The 19,553-nt window shown below is 38.5% G+C and overlaps 1 protein-coding gene and 1 pseudogene across 4 annotated transcripts in view; one reads left to right on the forward strand and one right to left on the reverse strand.

Moving 5' to 3' along the window:
* The window catches only part of LOC108296499 (centromere protein P), a 273,862-nt gene that overhangs the window by 34,193 nt on the left and 220,116 nt on the right, over positions 1–19,553 (forward strand). For all 4 annotated transcript variants that reach the window (XR_005198410.1, XM_037735070.1, XM_037735072.1 and 1 more), the window contains exon 4: positions 17,371–17,467. Coding sequence is in view for 3 of the 4 variants with exons in the window: in XM_037735070.1 (XP_037590998.1) it covers positions 17,371–17,467 (97 nt within the window). In the remaining variant the exon portion in view is untranslated. The remainder of the gene's footprint in view (positions 1–17,370; positions 17,468–19,553) is intronic.
* On the reverse strand, positions 687–1,465 carry LOC108296501 (annotated as a pseudogene).

Below are 19,553 nucleotides of genomic sequence, written 5' to 3' on the forward strand. Positions count from 1 at the left end.
TTTATAATTTCACATGTATTTACCTTTATTGATCTTTTTGTTGTTGTTATTGTTTAACTTTTTTTTTCTTTTGCCTTTTTCCATATGTTCTAAGAGGCTTTATATTTTAACATGTCTTCAGGTTACTGTCTAGTGTACTTTCTTTCTCTCTACGGAATTCCCTTGACCATTTTTTATGGAGAAAGTTTAATGATAAACAACTCCCTCAGCTCTTGTTTACCTGAGAATGTTGTAATTTCTCTCTCACTTTTTTTATTTTTTAATTTTTCTTTTATTTTTCTTTTCTCCAGCTACATCCCTTTGATCATCTCCCTCACTTTTAAAGGATGATTTTGCAGGATATAAAATTCTTGGTTGACTGTTTTTTTTTCTTTTCTTTTCTTTTCTTTTTTTTCAGGATTTGGTATGTTTTATTAGAGCAAATTTTTAGCAAAAGATGGCTTTTATTTACAGAATTTAATAAAAAAGGCTTAATGATTATCCTTGAGTCCACGTGGTTTGGGTACTGTCCAAACCACGTGGACTCAAGGATAACCATTAAGCCTGTTAATGTATTTTCTTATTTTCAGTTTACATACAAAGTGGTTTTTTTTGTTTCATATTCATAAAAACTCCAATATTGTAAATGACAAATAAACCCTCCTGTCCCTTAATTAAATATACAAACAGCTTGAAAAACATGAAATTTAAATTGGTTTAATCTTGAAGTGTAATCTAATGAGACTGAAAACTAAACTTTTCAAGTCTTATGTCAAGTAGCAAAATACTTGAAGAGCTTCAGGATCCTTTGACTGATTTACATGAATAAGAGAACCTATTTTTGATGTGGCAAAAGATATGTGTTTATCTCCAATGACAATTTCAAGCTCCTGTCAGCCAACCCTGTCGGGGGAGGCCGCAAAGCCTCATCTTCTTTTATAATTTCACTGTCATCAATAATTCTTTTCAGTTCTTCCATTACAGTCTTGTGCACATAAGCCTCTTTTCTGATCATGACATCATTTTTTTTTTTAAAAGAGCATTTATTTATTTATTTATTTATTTGAGATGGATTTTTGCTCTTGTTACCCAGGCTGGAGTGCAATGGCGCGATCTCGGCTCACCGCAACCTCCGCCTCCTGGGTTCAGGCAATTCTCCTGCCTCAGCCTCCTGAGTAGCTAAGACTACAGGCACGCGCCACCATGCCCAGCTAATTTTTTGTAGTTTTAGTAGAGATGGGGTTTCACCATGTTGACCAGGATGGTCTCGATCTCTTGACCTCGTGATCCACCCGCCTCGGCCTCCCAAAATGCTGGGATTACAGGCGTGAGCCACTGCGCCCGGCATGACATCATTTTTGTAATTGCTATTGTTGGCATATCTAAGCTTTCCATCCAGCTGAAATTTGAACTCCAGAAACTCATGCCCAAACTTGCCCTTGTGCCCTGCATAGTAGCACAGGTAGATATTGCTGGCCATAGACATTTTTGTCCCTGGTAAGCCTGCCAAAAACCCAGCCCTTTTTTCCTTTTCTTTTAGCACTTTGACTATAATCTGCTCACTGACTTCTGGCCTCCACACTTTCTGGTGAAAAATCTGCTGATCATTTTACTGAATATCCCTTGTATGTGACCAGTCACTTTTCTGTTGCTGCCTTCAAGATATTCTCTCTTTCTTTGTCTTTTTACAGCTTGATTATAATGTTTCTCTATGTGGATCTCTGAGTTCATCTTGAAGTTCTTTGAACTTCTTGAATTTTTTTTTTTTTTTTTTTTTTTTTTTTTTTTTTTTTTTTTTTTTTTTTTTTTTTTTTTTTTTTTTTTTTTTTTTTTGTTTTTTTTAATTTTTTTTTTTTTTTTTTTTTTTTTTTTTTTAAGGTGAATCTTTGCTCTTGTTGCTCAGGCTGGAGTGCAATGGGGTGATCTCAGCTCACTGCAACCTTTGTCTCCCAGATTCAAGCAATTATCCTGCCTCAGCCTCCCAAGTACCTGAGATTACAGGCATGTGCCACCATGCCTGGCTAATATTTTATATTTAGTAGATACAAGGTTTCACCATGTTGTTCAGACCGGTCTCGAACTCCTGACCTCAGGTGATCCACCTACCTTGGCCTCCCAAAGCGCTGGGATTATGGGCATGTACCATTGCGCCTGGCCACTTCTTGGATGTTTTATACTCCTGTCTTTCATCAAATGTGGGATGTTTTAACACTTTATTCCTTCAAATATTTTCTCTGCTTCTTCCTATCTTTTCTCTTGACAGTGTTCCACAGTTTCCTTACTTTTTTTGTTGTTGTTGAAATGGAGTCTCCTTCTGTCACACAGGCTGGACTGCAGTGGCACAATCTTGGCTCACTGCAATCTCCACCTCCGGGTTCAAGCAGTTCTCCTGCCTCAGCCTTCTGAGTAGCTGGGATTACAGGTACCCACCACAATGCCCAGCTAATTTTTTTTATTTTTAGTAGAGACAGGGTTTTACCGTGTTGGCCAGGCTGGTCTTGAACTCTTGATCTCAAGTGATCGTCCCGCCTCAGCCTCCCCAAGTGCTGGGATTACAGGCATGAGCCATCATGCTCAGCTAGTTTCATTCCATTCTGTTCACTTTTCTCAATCATTTTTCTTTTTATTTTTCAGACTTGATAATTTCTATTGTCCTATATCCAAGTTTGCTGATTTTTCTTTCTGCCTACTCAAATCTGCCTTTGAATTCCTCTAGTGAATTTTTCACTTTAATTTTTGTAATTTTCACTTATGGAATTTGTTTTTGGTTTTCTTTTAGGTTTATTTCTTTTAATATTTCTGTTGTGTTCATGTATCATTTTGTTGACTTTCTCCACATCTTTCTTTAGCATTTTTAAGATAGTGTTTGGAAAGTCTGTATAGTACATCTACCCTCAGATTTTTTTTCAGGGATAGTGTCTATTGATTTATTTATTTTTTATTTCACTAGGCCATTCTATTTTTTTGTATGCTTTGTGTTTTATTGCTGTTGTCAAAAAGGGCTTGTTTGAACCTAATAATGTAGTAACCCCCAAAGTCAGATTCTCCCTCTACCCCAGCATTTGCCGGCTTTTTTATTATTGTTTATTTATTTGTTTATTCATAGGTCATCTCTGTGTCAGGGATCAACTTGAGGTATAAACTTAAGGTCTTCTCAGTTTGTTTCTGGGTCTGAAGCTTTCTGTGGGTATATGCAGTCTCTTCCAGAATCTCCCCTTATATGCAGTTATTGGTCAATATCCTAGTCTTGATTGTCTGGCTCTTAGAAAGGGGAAATGGAGAAAATAAAGGTGGGGATAAAAGGGGCTCTGGCTTTTTAAATCCCCTGGAAATCACTTCAACCAGAGGATGCAGGGTTTTCGAAAGTGTATGCATGTGTAACTACAGTGGCTGCCTGACACTTTGTCTACACTTCCGTCATAAGCAGCAGCAATCAGTGATCAACACACAGATCCCTTATGGTTGGAAGACATAGTCCTGTTTTTTGCCCTCTCTGGCTTCCATAAGCTGTGTGTAAGCTGCTCTGGTTTTATACTCACATGACTGCCTGCCAGGGGGTTGGGGGTGAAGGAATGGGTAGCTGCTGTTATACTAAGAGCTGAAATTTACTAAAATTAATCACAGTTTACCATTGAAGTCCTTCTCCATGCCTTTCCCTGGATTTGCCAGCCTTCATTAGACTCAGAGTTTCAAAATAGTTGTATCAGAGAGATTCTGCCAGCGAAATTGTTATATAAGTGGAGAGATGGAATTTTGGTACTTCCTATTCTGTCATCTTCTCAAAACCCTCTCCTTTAAATATATTTTAATATTCCCTTTTAATTTATTTCATTCACGTTTCGCTATATTTGTGTCATTTTTTATTGGCTGCTGTAGGGATTGCAACATACATAACCTAACTTTTTTTGTGTATGTGTGACCTGCCTTGGAAACATAACCTAACTTTTAACAGTCTATTTTAGATTTGGTACTTTACCACTGCAATTATAGTCTCATAGTCCTATAACCACATGGATCACTTCCCCTCTCTGCTATATGTGGTAGTTTTCATGTGAATTACATTCACATGTATATGCTGAAAAACTCCATTAGTTCAGTCTGGGCAACAAAGGAAGAAGACCCTATGTCTACAAAAACGACAACAAAATTAACTTATTGTTGTGGAATGTACTTGTAGTCTCAGATACTTGGGAGGCTGAAGTAGGAGAATTATTTGAGCCCAGGAGTTTGAGAGTACAGTGAGCCATGATTGTGCTATTGCACTCCAACATGGGAGACTGAGGGAGACCCTGTCTCAAAAATAATAATAATAATAATCCCATTAGATAATGTTATAATATTTTACTTCAATCATCATACATACTTTAAACAACTTAAGAAAAGGCTAATAGTTTGCCATATATATATCCCAATTTTTAATGTTTCTGTTGCTCTTCTTGATATTGAGCCTTTTTAGGACATGTGACATATACATGGCTCATTTCCCACAAATACTTAAGTGTACATTTTTATTTTATTTTACTTATTTTTTATTTTATTTTATTTTTTTGAGACGGAGTCTCACTCTGTCACCCAGGCTGGAGTGGAGTAGCAAGATCTTGGCTCACTGCAACCTCCGCTTACCAGGTTCAAGTGATTCTCCAGCCTCAGCCTCCCTAGTAGCTGGGACTATAGGCATGCACCACCATGCCTGGCTAATTTTTATATTTTTAGTAGAGACGGGGTTTCGCCATGTTGGCCAGGCTGGTCTCGAACTCCTGACCTCAAGTGCTCTGCCCACCTCAGCCTTCCAAAGTGTTGGGGTTATAGGCATAAGCCACCAGCCTGGCCTTATTTTATTTATTTTGAGATGGAGTCTTGCTCTGTCATTCAGGCTGGAGTGCAGTGGTACAATCTCAGCTCACTTCAGCCTCCGCCCCCCAGGATTCTTCTGCCTCAGCCTCCTGAGTAGCTGGGATTACAGGTGTGTACCACCACGCCCAACTAATTTTTTTGTATTTTTAGTAGAGTTGGGGTTTCATGATGCTGGCCAGGCTGATCTTGAACTCCTGACCTCAAGTGATCCACCCACGTTGATCTCCCAAAGTGCTGGGATTATAGACATGAGCCACTGCACCTGGCTCAAATGTGTATTTTTAAGTTTAGAGATATTCCCCTATATAATTACGGCGTGGTGATCAACTTCATAAATTGACATTGATAAGATACTTTTATCTAATATGCTTTTCATATGCCAGTTTTCTTAGTTGATCTCATAAGAGATTGCATTTTCTTCTTCCCTGAATTACACGATCCATTCTAAAGTCAAATATTACCTTTAGTTGTCATGTCTCTTTAGTTTCATTTAATCTGGAGCTATTCCCTAGCCTTTCTTGGCCATTTTTCACTGTGTCATATTTTTAAAAGTTTTTCCTGCAAACCAGCCTGAGCAACAGAACAAGACTCCATCTCTGCAGAAAGTTAAAAAAAGAAAAGTTAACCTGGCATAGTGGTGCATGCCTATACTTTCTAGCTACCTGGGGGACTGAGGCAAGAGGATCGTTTGAGGCTGCAGTGAGCTGTGATCATGCTGCTGCATTCCAGCCTGGGCCATTGGGCAAGACTTATCTCTTAAAAAAAAAAAAAAGTTATTTCCACTTTTTTGTTTGTTTCTTTTTTTCTTTCTACTTTTTTTTTTCCCCAATAAAATGTTTTTTATTTTGTCTTTGATCTATTGTGATCGGTTGATGCTATGCCTTCTTAGGCAAATTCTGTATAGATGATATTTTGTGCTTCTCTTCATAGCTGTCCCTCATAGGTGATATTAAGTTTGTTCACTCAGTGAAACTGTTGTGTTTCTCCACTATATGATAACTGTTTTTTTCTCCCTTGCATCTAACATGCAGTCTGTGGGGACACAGTTGATGACTACACAGTTATTACTCTTTATTAATATTTGTTCCTCAATTTAGCATCTACTGATGATTCTTGCCTTATCTACTGTCTACTATGATGTTTGTAAAATGATGATTTTTCAATTCTAGCACTTCCTCCACATTTCTCAGTAGGTATTTGGCATTATGCTTAAGAAACAGATCACCATTCTCTTTGTATGTATATGTGTACATATTTATTATATGTATGGACTCATTCATTTTTTTCCCAATGATTTATAGTTTTTGACTTTTCTTCTTTATTTTGGTGCTCAGAGTATCCCAGATTTGATCAGAGGGAATCTCTTTAAGCTGGCTCCTGAATCCATGTGTTAATTCCTCATTATATTTTTGGGCACTTTTTTATATTCTGGCATTAAAAGATTTTCCTGGCTCACAATATACCTGTCCTCCTTAGGTGTAGATTCAGCAACTTACCTGAGGAACCATTTTCTTTTAGTGGGAAATGGTATTAGAGACAGATCTGACACTAGGTCTGCTCATTGCTATTGGAGTGTCTTTGCTTCTTGATTCTTTCAACAAACAGTATAGAAAATATGTATTTCTACATATTTATACGTGTATGTATATATACATATTTATACACACACATACAAACTTGTATATAAGAAATCATGATTCATATGATATGCATGTGCATGTATAGTCATGTGCCGTGTAACTACTTTTTTTTTTTTTTTTTTTTTGTGTGTGTGTGTGTGTGTGTGTGGTTTGTTTGTTTGTTTTGAGATGAGGTCTTACTCTGTCACCCAGGTGGAGTGCAGTAGTGCAAACTCAGCTCACTGCCACCTCTGCCTCCCAGGCTCAAGTGATTCTCCCACCTCAGCTTCCTGAATAGCTGGAACCACAAGCACGCACCACCATGCCTGGCTAATTTTTTGTATTTTTGGTGGAGATGGGGTTTTGCCATGTTGCCCAGGCTGGTCTTGAACTCCTAAGCTCAAGTGACCCATCCATGTTGGCCTCTCAAAGTGCTGGGATTATAGGCATCAGCCACTGTACTCAGCCAGTTTTTTATTTTTTATTTTTATTTTTTGTAGTGAGGCCTGCTGTTTTTTTGTTTGTTTTGTTTTTTTAATTAGAAAAAAAATTTTTTTAAGAGGTAGGGGTCTCTATGTGACCCAGGCTGGTCTCACACTCCTGGGCTCAAGCAATCCTCCTGCCTTGGCCTCCCAAAGTGCTGGGATCACAGGCATGAGCTACTGTGCCTGGCCTGATAGTCTGCTTTTAATGGATTTTTAAAGCTTTTTCTATGATTTTGGTCTTGAAAGTCTTTATTTAATCTTTGGTTTTGAAAGATATCATCCTGGATATAGAATCCTTGGTTGACTGTTTTGGTTCTTTGGGTTTTTTTTCTCTTGAGTATTGTAGAGGTATTTTTCTGTTGTCTTATGGCTTAAGAGTAAACCTGCTGTGATTCTTCTTTATATTCCCCTGTATGGATGGAACTGGTGGTTGTGTTGGATACACAACTCTATTCATTTGGCCAAAATCTAAATAACAATAAAACTAAATAACTATAAGAGTGAATTTTACTGTATCTAAATTTTTAAATAAATACATATATGTTAAAAGCATATTATGTACTTTGCATTGTATTAGTCTCTAACAATACAGTTGAACAAAATTTTCAATTTTACGAAGCTTACAACCTAGTGTATGCACAAAATTTTCAATGATACGTGGTAATTGATGATAGAGTACATGCAATGGGAATATAAATGCATAAAGTGTCTACTCTAGGGGAGAGTGAGGGATGGTATTAGCCCCAGGTCACCTAGGAGAGTGCCTTGTACATGGTTGGTGTTCAAACAGTTGTTGAGTGAATCATCTAACAAACACTTGAAAATATAAGACTGAAGTTAAGCAGGGATGAGACAGACAAGTCAGTGGTATTCCTTCATTTATTTGGCAGTTATGTGTTGCCTATTCTACAGCAAAGTATTGTCATTTGTGCTTAATATGTAGCAATGAACGAAAGAAAAACCTGAACCCTGGAATTCCACTGTGCCTGGCCTATAACCACTCTTATCCTAGTGTAAATTATAAATTTATGATATTAAGGATAATGTACTTTGATGTATTTTCTTTCTTTTTTTTTTTCTTAAATTAATGACTAACAGCATTGAATTAGAAAAGTTGTATAATCTTTGTGGAGTTCTTTATCTGCAAAATGAAAGAACTGGATAGAATTATTTCCAGGGTTCTGTCCCATTTTAAAAACATACATCTATGCATTAAAGAATAAAATATATCAGAAATGATGGAATTTACTGAAATTGAAATGATAGAGCTGTAGAAGAACATCTACAACTTAGATCTCTCCTTTATAACATAGGATGATTGCCAGTACTTGGGGAATCTTTCTCAGCGAAACCAGATCTACAAAACACTGTTTCTTTGGGCCACCTACTAGGCATGGAATTACTTCATTTTATAGATTGCTTGTTGTTTGGTATTACTTGTGGCACAGATTCCTTCAGTAAGTATATATGCCCACCACCATTTACAGATTACTCAACTGATGTAGTTAGGAAGAGTCCTCGATAGGCCCGGCACGGTGGCTTATGCCTTAGTCCCAGCACTCTGGGAGGCCGAGGCAGCCGGATCACGAGGTCAGGAAATTGAGACCATCCTGGCCAACATGGTGAAACCCCATCTCTACTAAAAATACAAAAGTTACCTGGGTGTGGTGGTACACACCTGTAATTCCAGCTATTCGGGAGGCTGAGGCACAAGAATTGCTTTAACCCAGAAGGCATAGGTTGCAGTGAGGTGAGATCCCACCACTGCACTCCAGCCTGGCGACAGAGTGAGACTCCGTCTCAAAAAAAAAACAAAAAACAAGAAAAGGTCCTCAATAATAATGAATTTTATGTGCCAGAAGCTTTCTTCAGTATTTGTGGGCTTTTTCTTTTTTTAAAAAAGGTATTATTTTAAAAAATAAAACACAGAAAAGTATAAAAAGCTATTTCTCGAAGGGATTTGGGAAGAAATTATTACTCTGTTTAATCATTGTACCGGTAAGCTGAATGATTATTATTAATCAGCTTAATGATTATTAAGCTGAATGATATTAATGAGCAAACATCATGCTCATTTTTTCAAACATCTGAGGCTGTTTTGAGGACAGTGTTTGAGAGGATCACAATTCAGTTAGTTCAATACTGACTTCCCCAAGAGCTCTCATGGAGTTACTGCAGGTTGAATATCTGTAATCTGAAATCCAAACTGCTCTAAAATCTGAAATGTTTTGATTGCTGACATGATAACTTAAGTGGAAAATTCCACACCTGGATTGTGCAGGTTGCTGTCAAAATGCAGGACTACAACACAGTTTATTCAACATCCTCAAGGGAAAAAGACCCTCCCAGCTCTCTTCAGCTGCGGTAGCAGCATGCATTCATAACAGAACAAGACATCATGTCATTTATAAAATCAAAGCTAGATTAATAAGACAAAAAACTGTTGTTAATGAGGCAGATAACTGTGGAGGAAACATGTATTTTATTTTTATTTATTCATTTATTTATTTATTTATTTTTAATTTTTTTTTTTTTGAGACGGAGTTTCGCTCTTGTTACCCAAGCTGGAGTGCAGTGGCGCGATCTCGGCTGACCGCAACCTCCACCTCCTGGTTTCAAGAAATTCTTCAGCCTGAGACTCCCAAGTAGCTGGGACTACAGGCGTCCGCCACCATGACCAGCTCATTTTCTTTGTATTTTTAGTAGAGACAGGGTTTCACCGTGTTGACCATGATGGTCTCTATCTCTTGACCTCGTGATCTACCAGCCTCGGCCTCCCAAAGTGCTGGGATTATAGGCGTGAGCCACCGCACTCGGCCTCATTTATTTTTTGAGACAGGGTCTCACTCTGTGTCCCAGGCTGGAGTGTAGTGGCACAATCTCGGCTCACTGCAACCTCCACCTCTCGGATTCAAGCAATTCTCCTGCCTCAGCCTACTGAGTAGTGGGGATTACAGGCGTGTGCCCACACCCAGCTAATTTTTGTATTTTTAATAGAGGCAGGGCTTTGCCATGTTGGCCAGGCTGGTCTTGAACTCCTGGCCTCAAGTGATCTGCCCGAGTTGGCCTCCCAAAGTGCTGGGATTATAGGAATGAGCCACCATGCCTGGCCTTTGAAGGAAACATTTAAAAATGGTTCTACAGGAACTATCCAGCAGAATGCCTCCTCATCCCTAGAGAACCCTTTTTTTGGTCCCACAATTGTTTATGTTTCTTCTTACCTAAAAAAATAAAATACAGTATATAGTAACATTTTAATCAAAACACAGCATCATAGGTGGAGACTGAAAGCCTACCATTGTTAGTTGTTGCTATTGTTTAAAATCTGGTAATTGGTATTTTGGTGATACTACACTGCATACATTATTTTTTCACTATTTAATGACATGTCATATTTTTTATTGTTCTTATGTGTGAATAAATTAAGAAAATTATTGCTTATTGGTATCATAAATTCAGAATCAGGAACGATGGTGATGCTAAATAGCCACAGATTATTCACATGGGTAGTTGAGATAGTGACACCTTTGCTTTCTCTTGGATCATTGTACACAAACTTTGTTTTATACACAAAATTATTTAAAATATTGTATAAAATTACCTTTAAGACCTGGACATTCTCCCCAAGATATCTCTTCATATATATATATGCAAATATTCCAAAATCTGAAAAAAAATTCAAAATCTGAAATGCCTCTGGTACCAATCATTTTTGGATAAGGGATACCCAGCTTCTAATAATTTTATCAAAATTAGGTTCAAATCAGCTTCTTGGGGCCATTTATTCAACAATCAAGAGCTGAACCAAATTAATCACCTTCATAAAAATATAACTATAGGTGCTGTGAAGACCAATTTCATGAGGTCTGTCTGGGAAGCAGTCCCAATGAGTTCATCATCTGTTACAGGACTTTTGAGTGACCAAATATGGAGAAACCAAATCTCACATCTGGTATTTATATATTGTGGATAGTTTTTTGACTACTGACAGGCATCAGCAGCTTATATTTCACATCTGTCTATGTTCATATGTACTGCATGGTTAATATTTAAAAGTTAAGAATAAATTGGCCAGGTGCAGTGGCTCATGCCTTTAATCCTAATGGTTTGGGAAGCTGTGATGGAAAGATCACTTGAACCCACGAGTTCATGACCAGTGTTGGCAACATAGTGAGACCCTGTCTCTACAAAAAAGAAATTGAAAAAAATTAGCCAGGCCTACCCTCCTATAGTTGTAGTTGTTAAGGAGGCTGAGATGGGAGGGTCACTTGAGCTCAGGAGCTCTAGGTTACAGTGACTTACAATCATGCCACTGCACTCTAGGCTGGGTGACAGAGCAACACACTATCTCTAAAAATAAATAAGTAAATGGGAGCCGATTTCAATAGCTTTTATTATTATTAACAATTAATATAGTGAGGCTAACAGATAAGGAGACAATTGCCATTAAAAATGCAGTTATGGCTCACAAGAGGAGGAGGCACACCACACCATAGTGGCCACATGAGGAGCACTGGGGTCAGTCAAGAGACAAATAGGAGAGGGGACACTGTGAGCAAAAGTCTTTGTTGTGGTTTCTGTGGGAAGTAATGGTTGAGGCAAGGTGAGCGGGCTTAAGCTTGGCTTGGTTGAATAATTTCAGTGGGCTCTGGATCAGAGGACCTGTCCCTAGTTAATTGTGTCTTGTACATGGCCCTGGGGTGATTATAGCAGGTGGATAGTGGAGAGAACTGGTAAAGAGAGAACCTGGTAAAGGAGGTGGTTGGAGGTATGGAATCTGGGCTAGTTGTTTTGCATTTGAAAAATTCACTCATGCTGGGTGCGGTGGCTCACACCTGTAATCCCAGCACTTTGGGAGGCCATGGCAGGCAGATCACGAGGTCAGATGTTCAAGACTACCCTGGCCAACATGGTGAAACCCTGTCTCTACTAAAAATACAAAAAAAAAAAAAAAAAAAAAAAAAAGCTGGGCATGGTGGTGCACATCTGTAATCCCAGCTACTCAGGAGACTGAAGCAGGAGAATTGCTTCAATGTGGGAAGTGGAGGTTGCAGCGAGCCAAGCTGGTGCCCCTGATCTCCAGCCCGGGCAACAAAGCGAGACTCCATCTCAAACAAAAAAAAAAAAAAAAGAAAAAGAAAAAGAAAAACTCACTCAAGGGCAAATTGTTGATTATCTCTAGAGACTGGCTCGGACTGCATTGAATTGGTCGATTGCTTTAGACAATATGGTCATTTTAATAGTATTAATTCTTCCAAGCAATGAGCATGGGATGTGCATGAGATGACACATTTCTAACTGATGTATAGAAACACTACTGATTTTTGTACATTGATTTTGTTCTGCAACTTAACTGAATTCATTTATCAAATCTAGTAGTTTCTTGTTGGGAGTCTAAGTTTTTCTAGATGTAAGATTATGTAAGCAAAGAGAGACAATTTCACCTTCCTCTCATCCAATGGGAAGGCCTTTTATTTCTTTCCTTTGCCTGATTGCTCTGGCTAAGACTTCTACTCCTATGTTAAATAGGAGTGGTGGATGTCTTGTTCTAGTTCTTAGGGGAAAGCCTTTCAACTTTCCCCTGTTCAGCATGACGTTAGCTGTGGGCTTTTTGTATGTAGCCTGTGTTATTTTGAGGTATATGCCCTCTATACTTAGTTTGTTGAGTGTTTGAATCCTGGAAGGATGTTGAATTTTATCAAATGCTTTTTCTGCATCAATTGAGATTATTTGTTTTTTTCCTATATTTTGTTGATGTGCTATATTAAATTTATTGATTTGTATATGTCTAATCATCCTTGCATCCATGGTATAAATCACAACTGATCATGGTATATTATGTTTTAGATGTGCTATTGGATTTGGTTTGCTAGTTATTTTGTTGAAGATTTTTATTTTTTTAAAATTATTTTATTTTTTAAGTCTACTCGTAAGTTTCAGAGTTGAAGATTTTTGCATCTGTGTTCCTCAGAAGTATGGGCCTGTAGTTTTCTTTTGTGTGTGTGTTTGTCCTTAACTGGTTTTAGTATCAGGGTAATGCTGGCCTCTTGCAGTGAGTTAGGGAGAATTCTTTTCTCCCCCTTACATTGTGATTATCACAGATTACGTTTTTATACATTGTTTGGCCATTAACATAGATTTACAATTTTTTTCTCCTGTTTTTAAAACCAAGATTTACAATTTTCATTGTTCTCTTAGTTTTCTTGAGTTCTCTAAACACATTGAAGACAGTTGATTTAAAGTCATGGCCTAGTAATTTCACTAGTCATTCAACAAGATAAGTTTCTGTTAACTTCTTTTTTTTTTTCTATGACTGGGCCATATTTTCTTGTTTCTTTGCATGCTTAGTTTTTTGTTATTGTCATTAAATACTATACATTTTGAGTATTATGATTGGCAAAAATGAAAAAAAAAAAGAAAAAATATATCATCTCCAGGTCTATGTATTTTGTTTCCATATTGGGACACTACTTCAGTGCTTAGCCCGGTCTTTTACAATGCTGCCTTAGTCTCATCCTTAGCCTAGAGATTAGCCAGAGGTTGAAATCATGCTCCCCTCAGATCTCTTCTAAGCATGCATTCTGCCCTGAGCATTCATGTGGCTTCCTAGTTCCCTGATATACCCAAGCACTTTTTCCAAGACTTTATTCCCCACCTTTTCTTCCCTTGGCTTTCGGCATATCTGTTTTTTGTCTCAAGGTTCTTTTGCCCTTCACAGCAGTGACTTGTTAATTTGCCTTTTAGTATTTTTGAAGAACATCCCCTATGTCGTTAGGTCTTTATTGTGAAGCAGCATTGTTGTCTGGGGTAATATCCAAGGTTTGTTGTCCCACGGCCACACCAGTATGAGGTTAAGAGTGGACGTTTAATAGGGGGAAGAAGGAGAAGCGCCGCTCTCTGCACAGAGACGGGTCCCAGAGAAAATGGGTTGGCTTCCACAGTCAAATGCAGGTTTTACAGATGACTTTGAGGAGGCAATGTCTGATTTACATAGGGTATGAAAGATTGGTGGGACCAGGTGTGTCATTTGCATTGAATGTGAAGAAGCTGGCTTCCCCACCCTAATCTTTTATTATGCAGATAGCTTCTCTACTGGGACAGGCCAATAGCAAAGAAATATAATATATATATATATAACATATATGTTATATATGTATGTTACATACATAATATATTTTTTCAGATGGAGTTTCACTCTTGTTGCCCAGGCTGGAGTGTAATGGTGTGATCTTGGCTCACTGCAACCTACGCCTCCCAGGTTCAAGCGATTCTCCTGCCTCAGCCTCCCAAGTAGCTGGGATTACAGGCATGCGCCACTACACCCAGCTAATTTTGTATTTTTTGTAGAGACGGGGTTTCTCCATGTTGGTCAGGTTGGTCTCAAACTCCTGACCTCAGGTGATCTGTCTGCCTTGGCCTCCCAAAGTGCTGGATTACAGGCATGAGCCACTGTGGTCAGCTGTTGCCTGTTTTTTTACTGTACACGTGGTGACAAAGAAAAGGGAAAATGTGGGCTGGGCACAGTGGCTCATGCCTGTAATCCCAGCAGTTTGGGAGGTTGAGGTGGGCAGATCATTTGAGGTTAGAAGTTCGAGACCAGCCTGGCCAACATGGTGAAACCCATCTCTCCTAAAAATACACAAAAAATTTAGCTGGGGATCATGGCATACTTTTTCCTAGCTACTTTGGAGGCTGGGGCGGGAGAATCACTTGAACGCAGGAAGTGGAGGTTGTGGTGAACCAAGATCGTGCCACTGCACTCCAACCTGGGCAACAGCGTAAGACTTCGTCTCAAAAAAAAAGGAGAAAGAAAGAAAAGAGAAGATGGATCCTCCATGTTTAACATACTTGGCTTCCAGGTGGTAGCCATTTTCTCTTGGCACAGCTGCTGGCATTTACCTGTGCAAGCTTCCATCTTTTGTTTGCAGCTCTATTTTTCAGGCTGCTCTCTGTTAGAAAATAAATTATTTTGGGGCGGCTCTTTATTAAAAGGGAAGCCTTGCTAAGGTCTTCTTTACCCTCACTATCTGCCTAAATAATTTCTTTCTTGCTCCTGTATCAATTGCAAGAAAGTTCTGACTTAGCTGAAACAAAGTGAGGCCGCTTGAGTCAAAAGAATTCCTTGGAAATGAGGTCTCTTTTACTTGGAAACCAAGTCAAGACAAGACAAACAATTTCTTGGGAACAAGATCCTTTTCATGTTGTTAGGATTGGGTTCTCACACTAGTAAAGTGGCATGCTATCTTTAAGAGTGTTACTGTGGCCAGGTAGGGAATGTGGCAAGGGTATGTTAAAATACCCCAAAACTCTCTTACCCTGTTTCAGTTGCCCTTTTCCTGGTTGTTTTCTGAGTCATAAGCTTTTTACTGTCTTCCCAAATTCCAGTAAAAGTGATTCTGACAGCTATGCAGTAGTTTTCACTGTTTCTGAGACAGGATGACCCCTAGCCCTTCCTATTTTGCCATTTTTCCTTTTGTTCTTATTGATGCATTCCTAATTCAAAAGCACACCCTAGCTCACTTTATAGTCTGTAGTTATTGTGGTCTCCCTTACTCATGTACTACCCTAAGGCCAGCGTGAATTCTGGAAATTATTCTACACTATAATTCAGTTCTCAGTATTTTTTTCTGTGTAGATTCTAGTTCGTCTTATGTCTGGGTTATTTAGGACTTCATAAACCGATATAAAAGATTCTCTTCTGAAGACTCCTCCTCTGATTCTTCCTTATATCTTCTTGGGATCACTTAAGTGCAGAGTGTGGAAAGTTAACAGAGCATCCCACTGTGTGTGCAGCTGCCATGCTGGTTCAGAACAGGAATGACATCCTTTCTTTGCTTATGTTTGCTTGGTGTCAGGTAAGGTCTCTGCTTTGCCTGCTTTTGCTTACTGTTGGCAGTGATAGTTGACAGCCTTCACACCTCAGCGTCTGTGGCTAAATGTGTCTGATTTGGAGTGAAAGGGGTATAGCTTCTCTTTGGCACTAGGGCTCCCTTCTGCCAGTCCTGTTTCTTCTCATCTTGCATGATCTTCATTGGCCTAGAGGGAACGGTCTTCCTGAGGCCTTTTGGGTTGTTGTTGTTAATGTACCCTTTGGTAATTCTGAGTTGCCTGTTGCTCCTTTGTGCAGACTGGGATATACAGGAGGCAAAAATAAATCCCAAGGAATTCATTTCCAGGTCCTCCCTTGATTCCTGAAGACTCTACCTGTTCTGCTTTCTTTCCATATTTCAGAGTTTCTGATGTTTGCTTTATGTGTTATGTCCATGGTTTTAAATTGTATTTAATGGAAGCATTGGGGTGGAATATGCTTACTCTATCATGACTAGTACAAGAACTCAACTCCCACAATCATTTGCCAAATGAATGATTAAATGATAGATGGTTCTTGCCTTCAAGTTACTTGTGTTTGTGGCTTACATTATTAAAATAGGTGTAGTATTAAGAGAATTAAGACTCATTCCTGTGAGAGCTCTCAGGCAAAGGAATGCGATTATTTCTAGCTGTTAGGGAATGGTATATGTGGTGTGGTGGTGTGGTGATTGTTCTGACAATGGTTCTGTGTCACCAACTGGATGTCCTGCAGCTCAGTTCAATTCTCAAACTAACAGACCCCACAGGTTATAGGCAGAGGCCTCTACCAAGAGTGTCTCCACTTCACACACCAGCTGCAAGTGTCAAGGTCCACCTGCAGTTATGACCAACTGGTTATAAATTCTGGAGTTCCCACAAATCTCTCAGGTTTAATAATTTGCTAGAACTACTCACAGAACTTACTGAAAACACTACATTTATAATTACCATTTTATTTTGAAGGATACAACCCCGACACAGCTAAATGGAAGTAATGCATAGATGAAGGTTTGGGTGCTGGGGAGACAGAGATTCTTTGTGGAATCCAGGCACGTTATCCTCCCAGCACCTCAGTGTATTCACCAACCAGGAAGCTCTGCTATGTTCCTGGTTAGCCCTCTAATGATGTGTTTGGTTTTCCTGGTGAACAGCCCCCAATCTGCAATAGGTAGGAGCCACTATGAGACATCTCATTAGCATAAAAAAGACACAGCCATCACCCAGGAAGTTCAAAGGGTTGTAAAGCACCATGCCAGAAGACTTTTGTATTGTCTATTCTTCATTATTCTTTATTATACTACAGTCATCAGATAAGATTTCAGGGAACGTGGCATTTGAGTGATTTGAATAATAGGTAGATTTAAACGTTTGAAAATGGTGGAAAGTGACATTCTAGGCTGAAAAAGTAGAAGTAGCAGTCACACTGGAGGAACACACAGGAGTACAGGAATTGATATGTAGAACTATGTCAAGTAGTTTTTTGTTTTAGTGTAAGATACATGAAAAGGAAAAATAAATAAAGCTAGATTTGTCCTATATCATTTAATGATATTTATTAATCAGAGAATTATTTATTCCTACAGAGCAGAAGAGAGAAAAGATCTGTTCATGTTTTTCCGAAGCCTGCATTTTTTTGTGGAGTGGTTTGAATATCGTAAGCGCACATTTAAACATTTCAAGGTAAAGTCTAAAGTCTTTGAATTTAAACATATATGGAAAGTAAAGCTGATATTAATTGGGGATTCATCCATAACATTCTTTTCTTAAAAGCTTTCAAACAATAGAAAATATTGTCATTGACTTTTGGAATTTGCAATTATTTGGAATAAGTGGAGGAGGATTACTTCTGTATAGATAGGTGAACAGTTTATAGGGTAGAATGTCTTGAAAGAAGTGTGGTTGCATTCAAATTTATTTAAAATGCACGTTGTGAAAAATCATTCTTTTAAGAGTACTTGAAGTAAAACGATAAATGTTAATAAAGAATATTATCACAGCAGGCTTATCATGTAGTGGTAGACTGCTAACTTCCTGAGCCAGACTCTGTGTTTTCAGCTTCTCAATTGTACATTTTGAGTTTAAATACCAAAGCCTGATTCTTGTGAAGTAATGCTTTCTAAAGTCTGATATAGGTACTTTATAATACTTCTTTTTATTTCCTTTCTTTGTTTTCGGGCATAACTGAAATTATGTTTGGTTGCATTGTCATACCTCAAGTCCTACTCATTTGGATAGCATCAAATTAGTGACAGCATTAATCCACACAGAAACCAGTTATGAAAGTCAACTTAAATAATATTTCAAGGTTCATATTCCTTCAAAAGCCTAACCAGGTCATGACTGTTGTTTTTGGGACTTATACTAACTCTCCTTTATTTGGGGTTCTATTGTTTATTATTATTATTTATTCCATTTGGTTGAGCTAATAAAACCTGTCAGGTGTAGGATTTTTTCCAAAAAGAAACCTGGGCAGTTCTGTACTACAGTACCTTGAGGCAGTCTCATGATTTTGTTATATTTTATCACGGGTAGTCTTGTGCCAGAAAAATTAAATATTTCTGCTTCACAAGTGGTAAAATACAATAATGACCGCAGAGTGTGCTGGCAGTTATGGTAATAAATGAATCACCTAATGTTGCCATTTCTTTATGCATTTGAATGGGTGATGGAAAATGAGAGCACTAGTCTGCATTTCCAAAGCTGGTTTGACTCTAGGTGACTTCCAGGCAGTTATGAAAATATAATTTGTGTGTTTTTCCTATGGAGGGTAGAGAGCTCCTAGGAGCTGGTCTTTGCTAGTTATAGCATTACACTAGGATGGAAAAAACCAATCACATTGTTCTGTAAGCATCACCACTCTCCTTCTCCAGAAGTTTTTCCATCATCTAAAACTGAAACATACCCACTAAACATTAACTCCTGATTCCTGCCTTCTCTTAGTGCTTGCTACCACTGTTCTGTTTTCTGTTTCTATGAATTTGACTATTCTAGGTACCTCATATATGTAGAGTGTCCTTTTTGTCTGACTTATTTCACTTAGCATAATGTCCTCAAAATTTATCCATACTGTAGCATGTGTCAGATTTCCCCTTTTTTTTTTTTTGAGACAGGGTCTAACTCTGTTGCCCAGGCTGCAGTGCAGTGGTTCAGTCATGGCTCATGTCAACTTTGTCCCTGGCTCAGGTGATCCTCACACCTTAGCCTCCCAAGTAGCTGGGCCTACAGGCACACACCACCATGTCAGCTAAGTTTTGTATTTTTTGTAGAGTTGCAGTTTTTGCCATGTTGCCCAGGCTGGTCTTGAACTACTGGGCTCAATCAATTCACCTACCTTGGCCTCTCAAGCGCACTGCCCTCCTCCTGCCTTTTTTTGAGGCTGGATCATAATCCATTAAATGTATATACATTTTGTTTATCCATTCATTTGTTGACAGACACTGATTGTTTTTACTTTTGGCTATTTTGAATTATCCTGCTGTGGACATTAGTGTTCTGTTACCTGTTTGCATCCCTCTCAGTTCTTTTAAGTGTAATTGTATATCTGGAAATAGAATTGCTGGGTCATATGGTAATTCTGTGTTTAATTATTTGAGGACCGTCATACTCTTTTCCATAGTGCTTGTACCATTTTATGCCAGCAATGCACAAGTTCTTCAATTTCTCTACAACTATTTTTTTTTTTTTTTGAGACGGAGTTTCACTCATGTTACCCAGGCTGGAGTGCAATGGCGCGATCTCGGCTCACTGCAACCTCCGCCTCCTGGGT

Source organism: Cebus imitator, unplaced genomic scaffold (genome assembly GCF_001604975.1).
Source record: "Cebus imitator isolate Cc_AM_T3 unplaced genomic scaffold, Cebus_imitator-1.0 Scaffold720, whole genome shotgun sequence".
Classification (NCBI taxonomy): Eukaryota; Metazoa; Chordata; class Mammalia; order Primates; family Cebidae; genus Cebus; species Cebus imitator.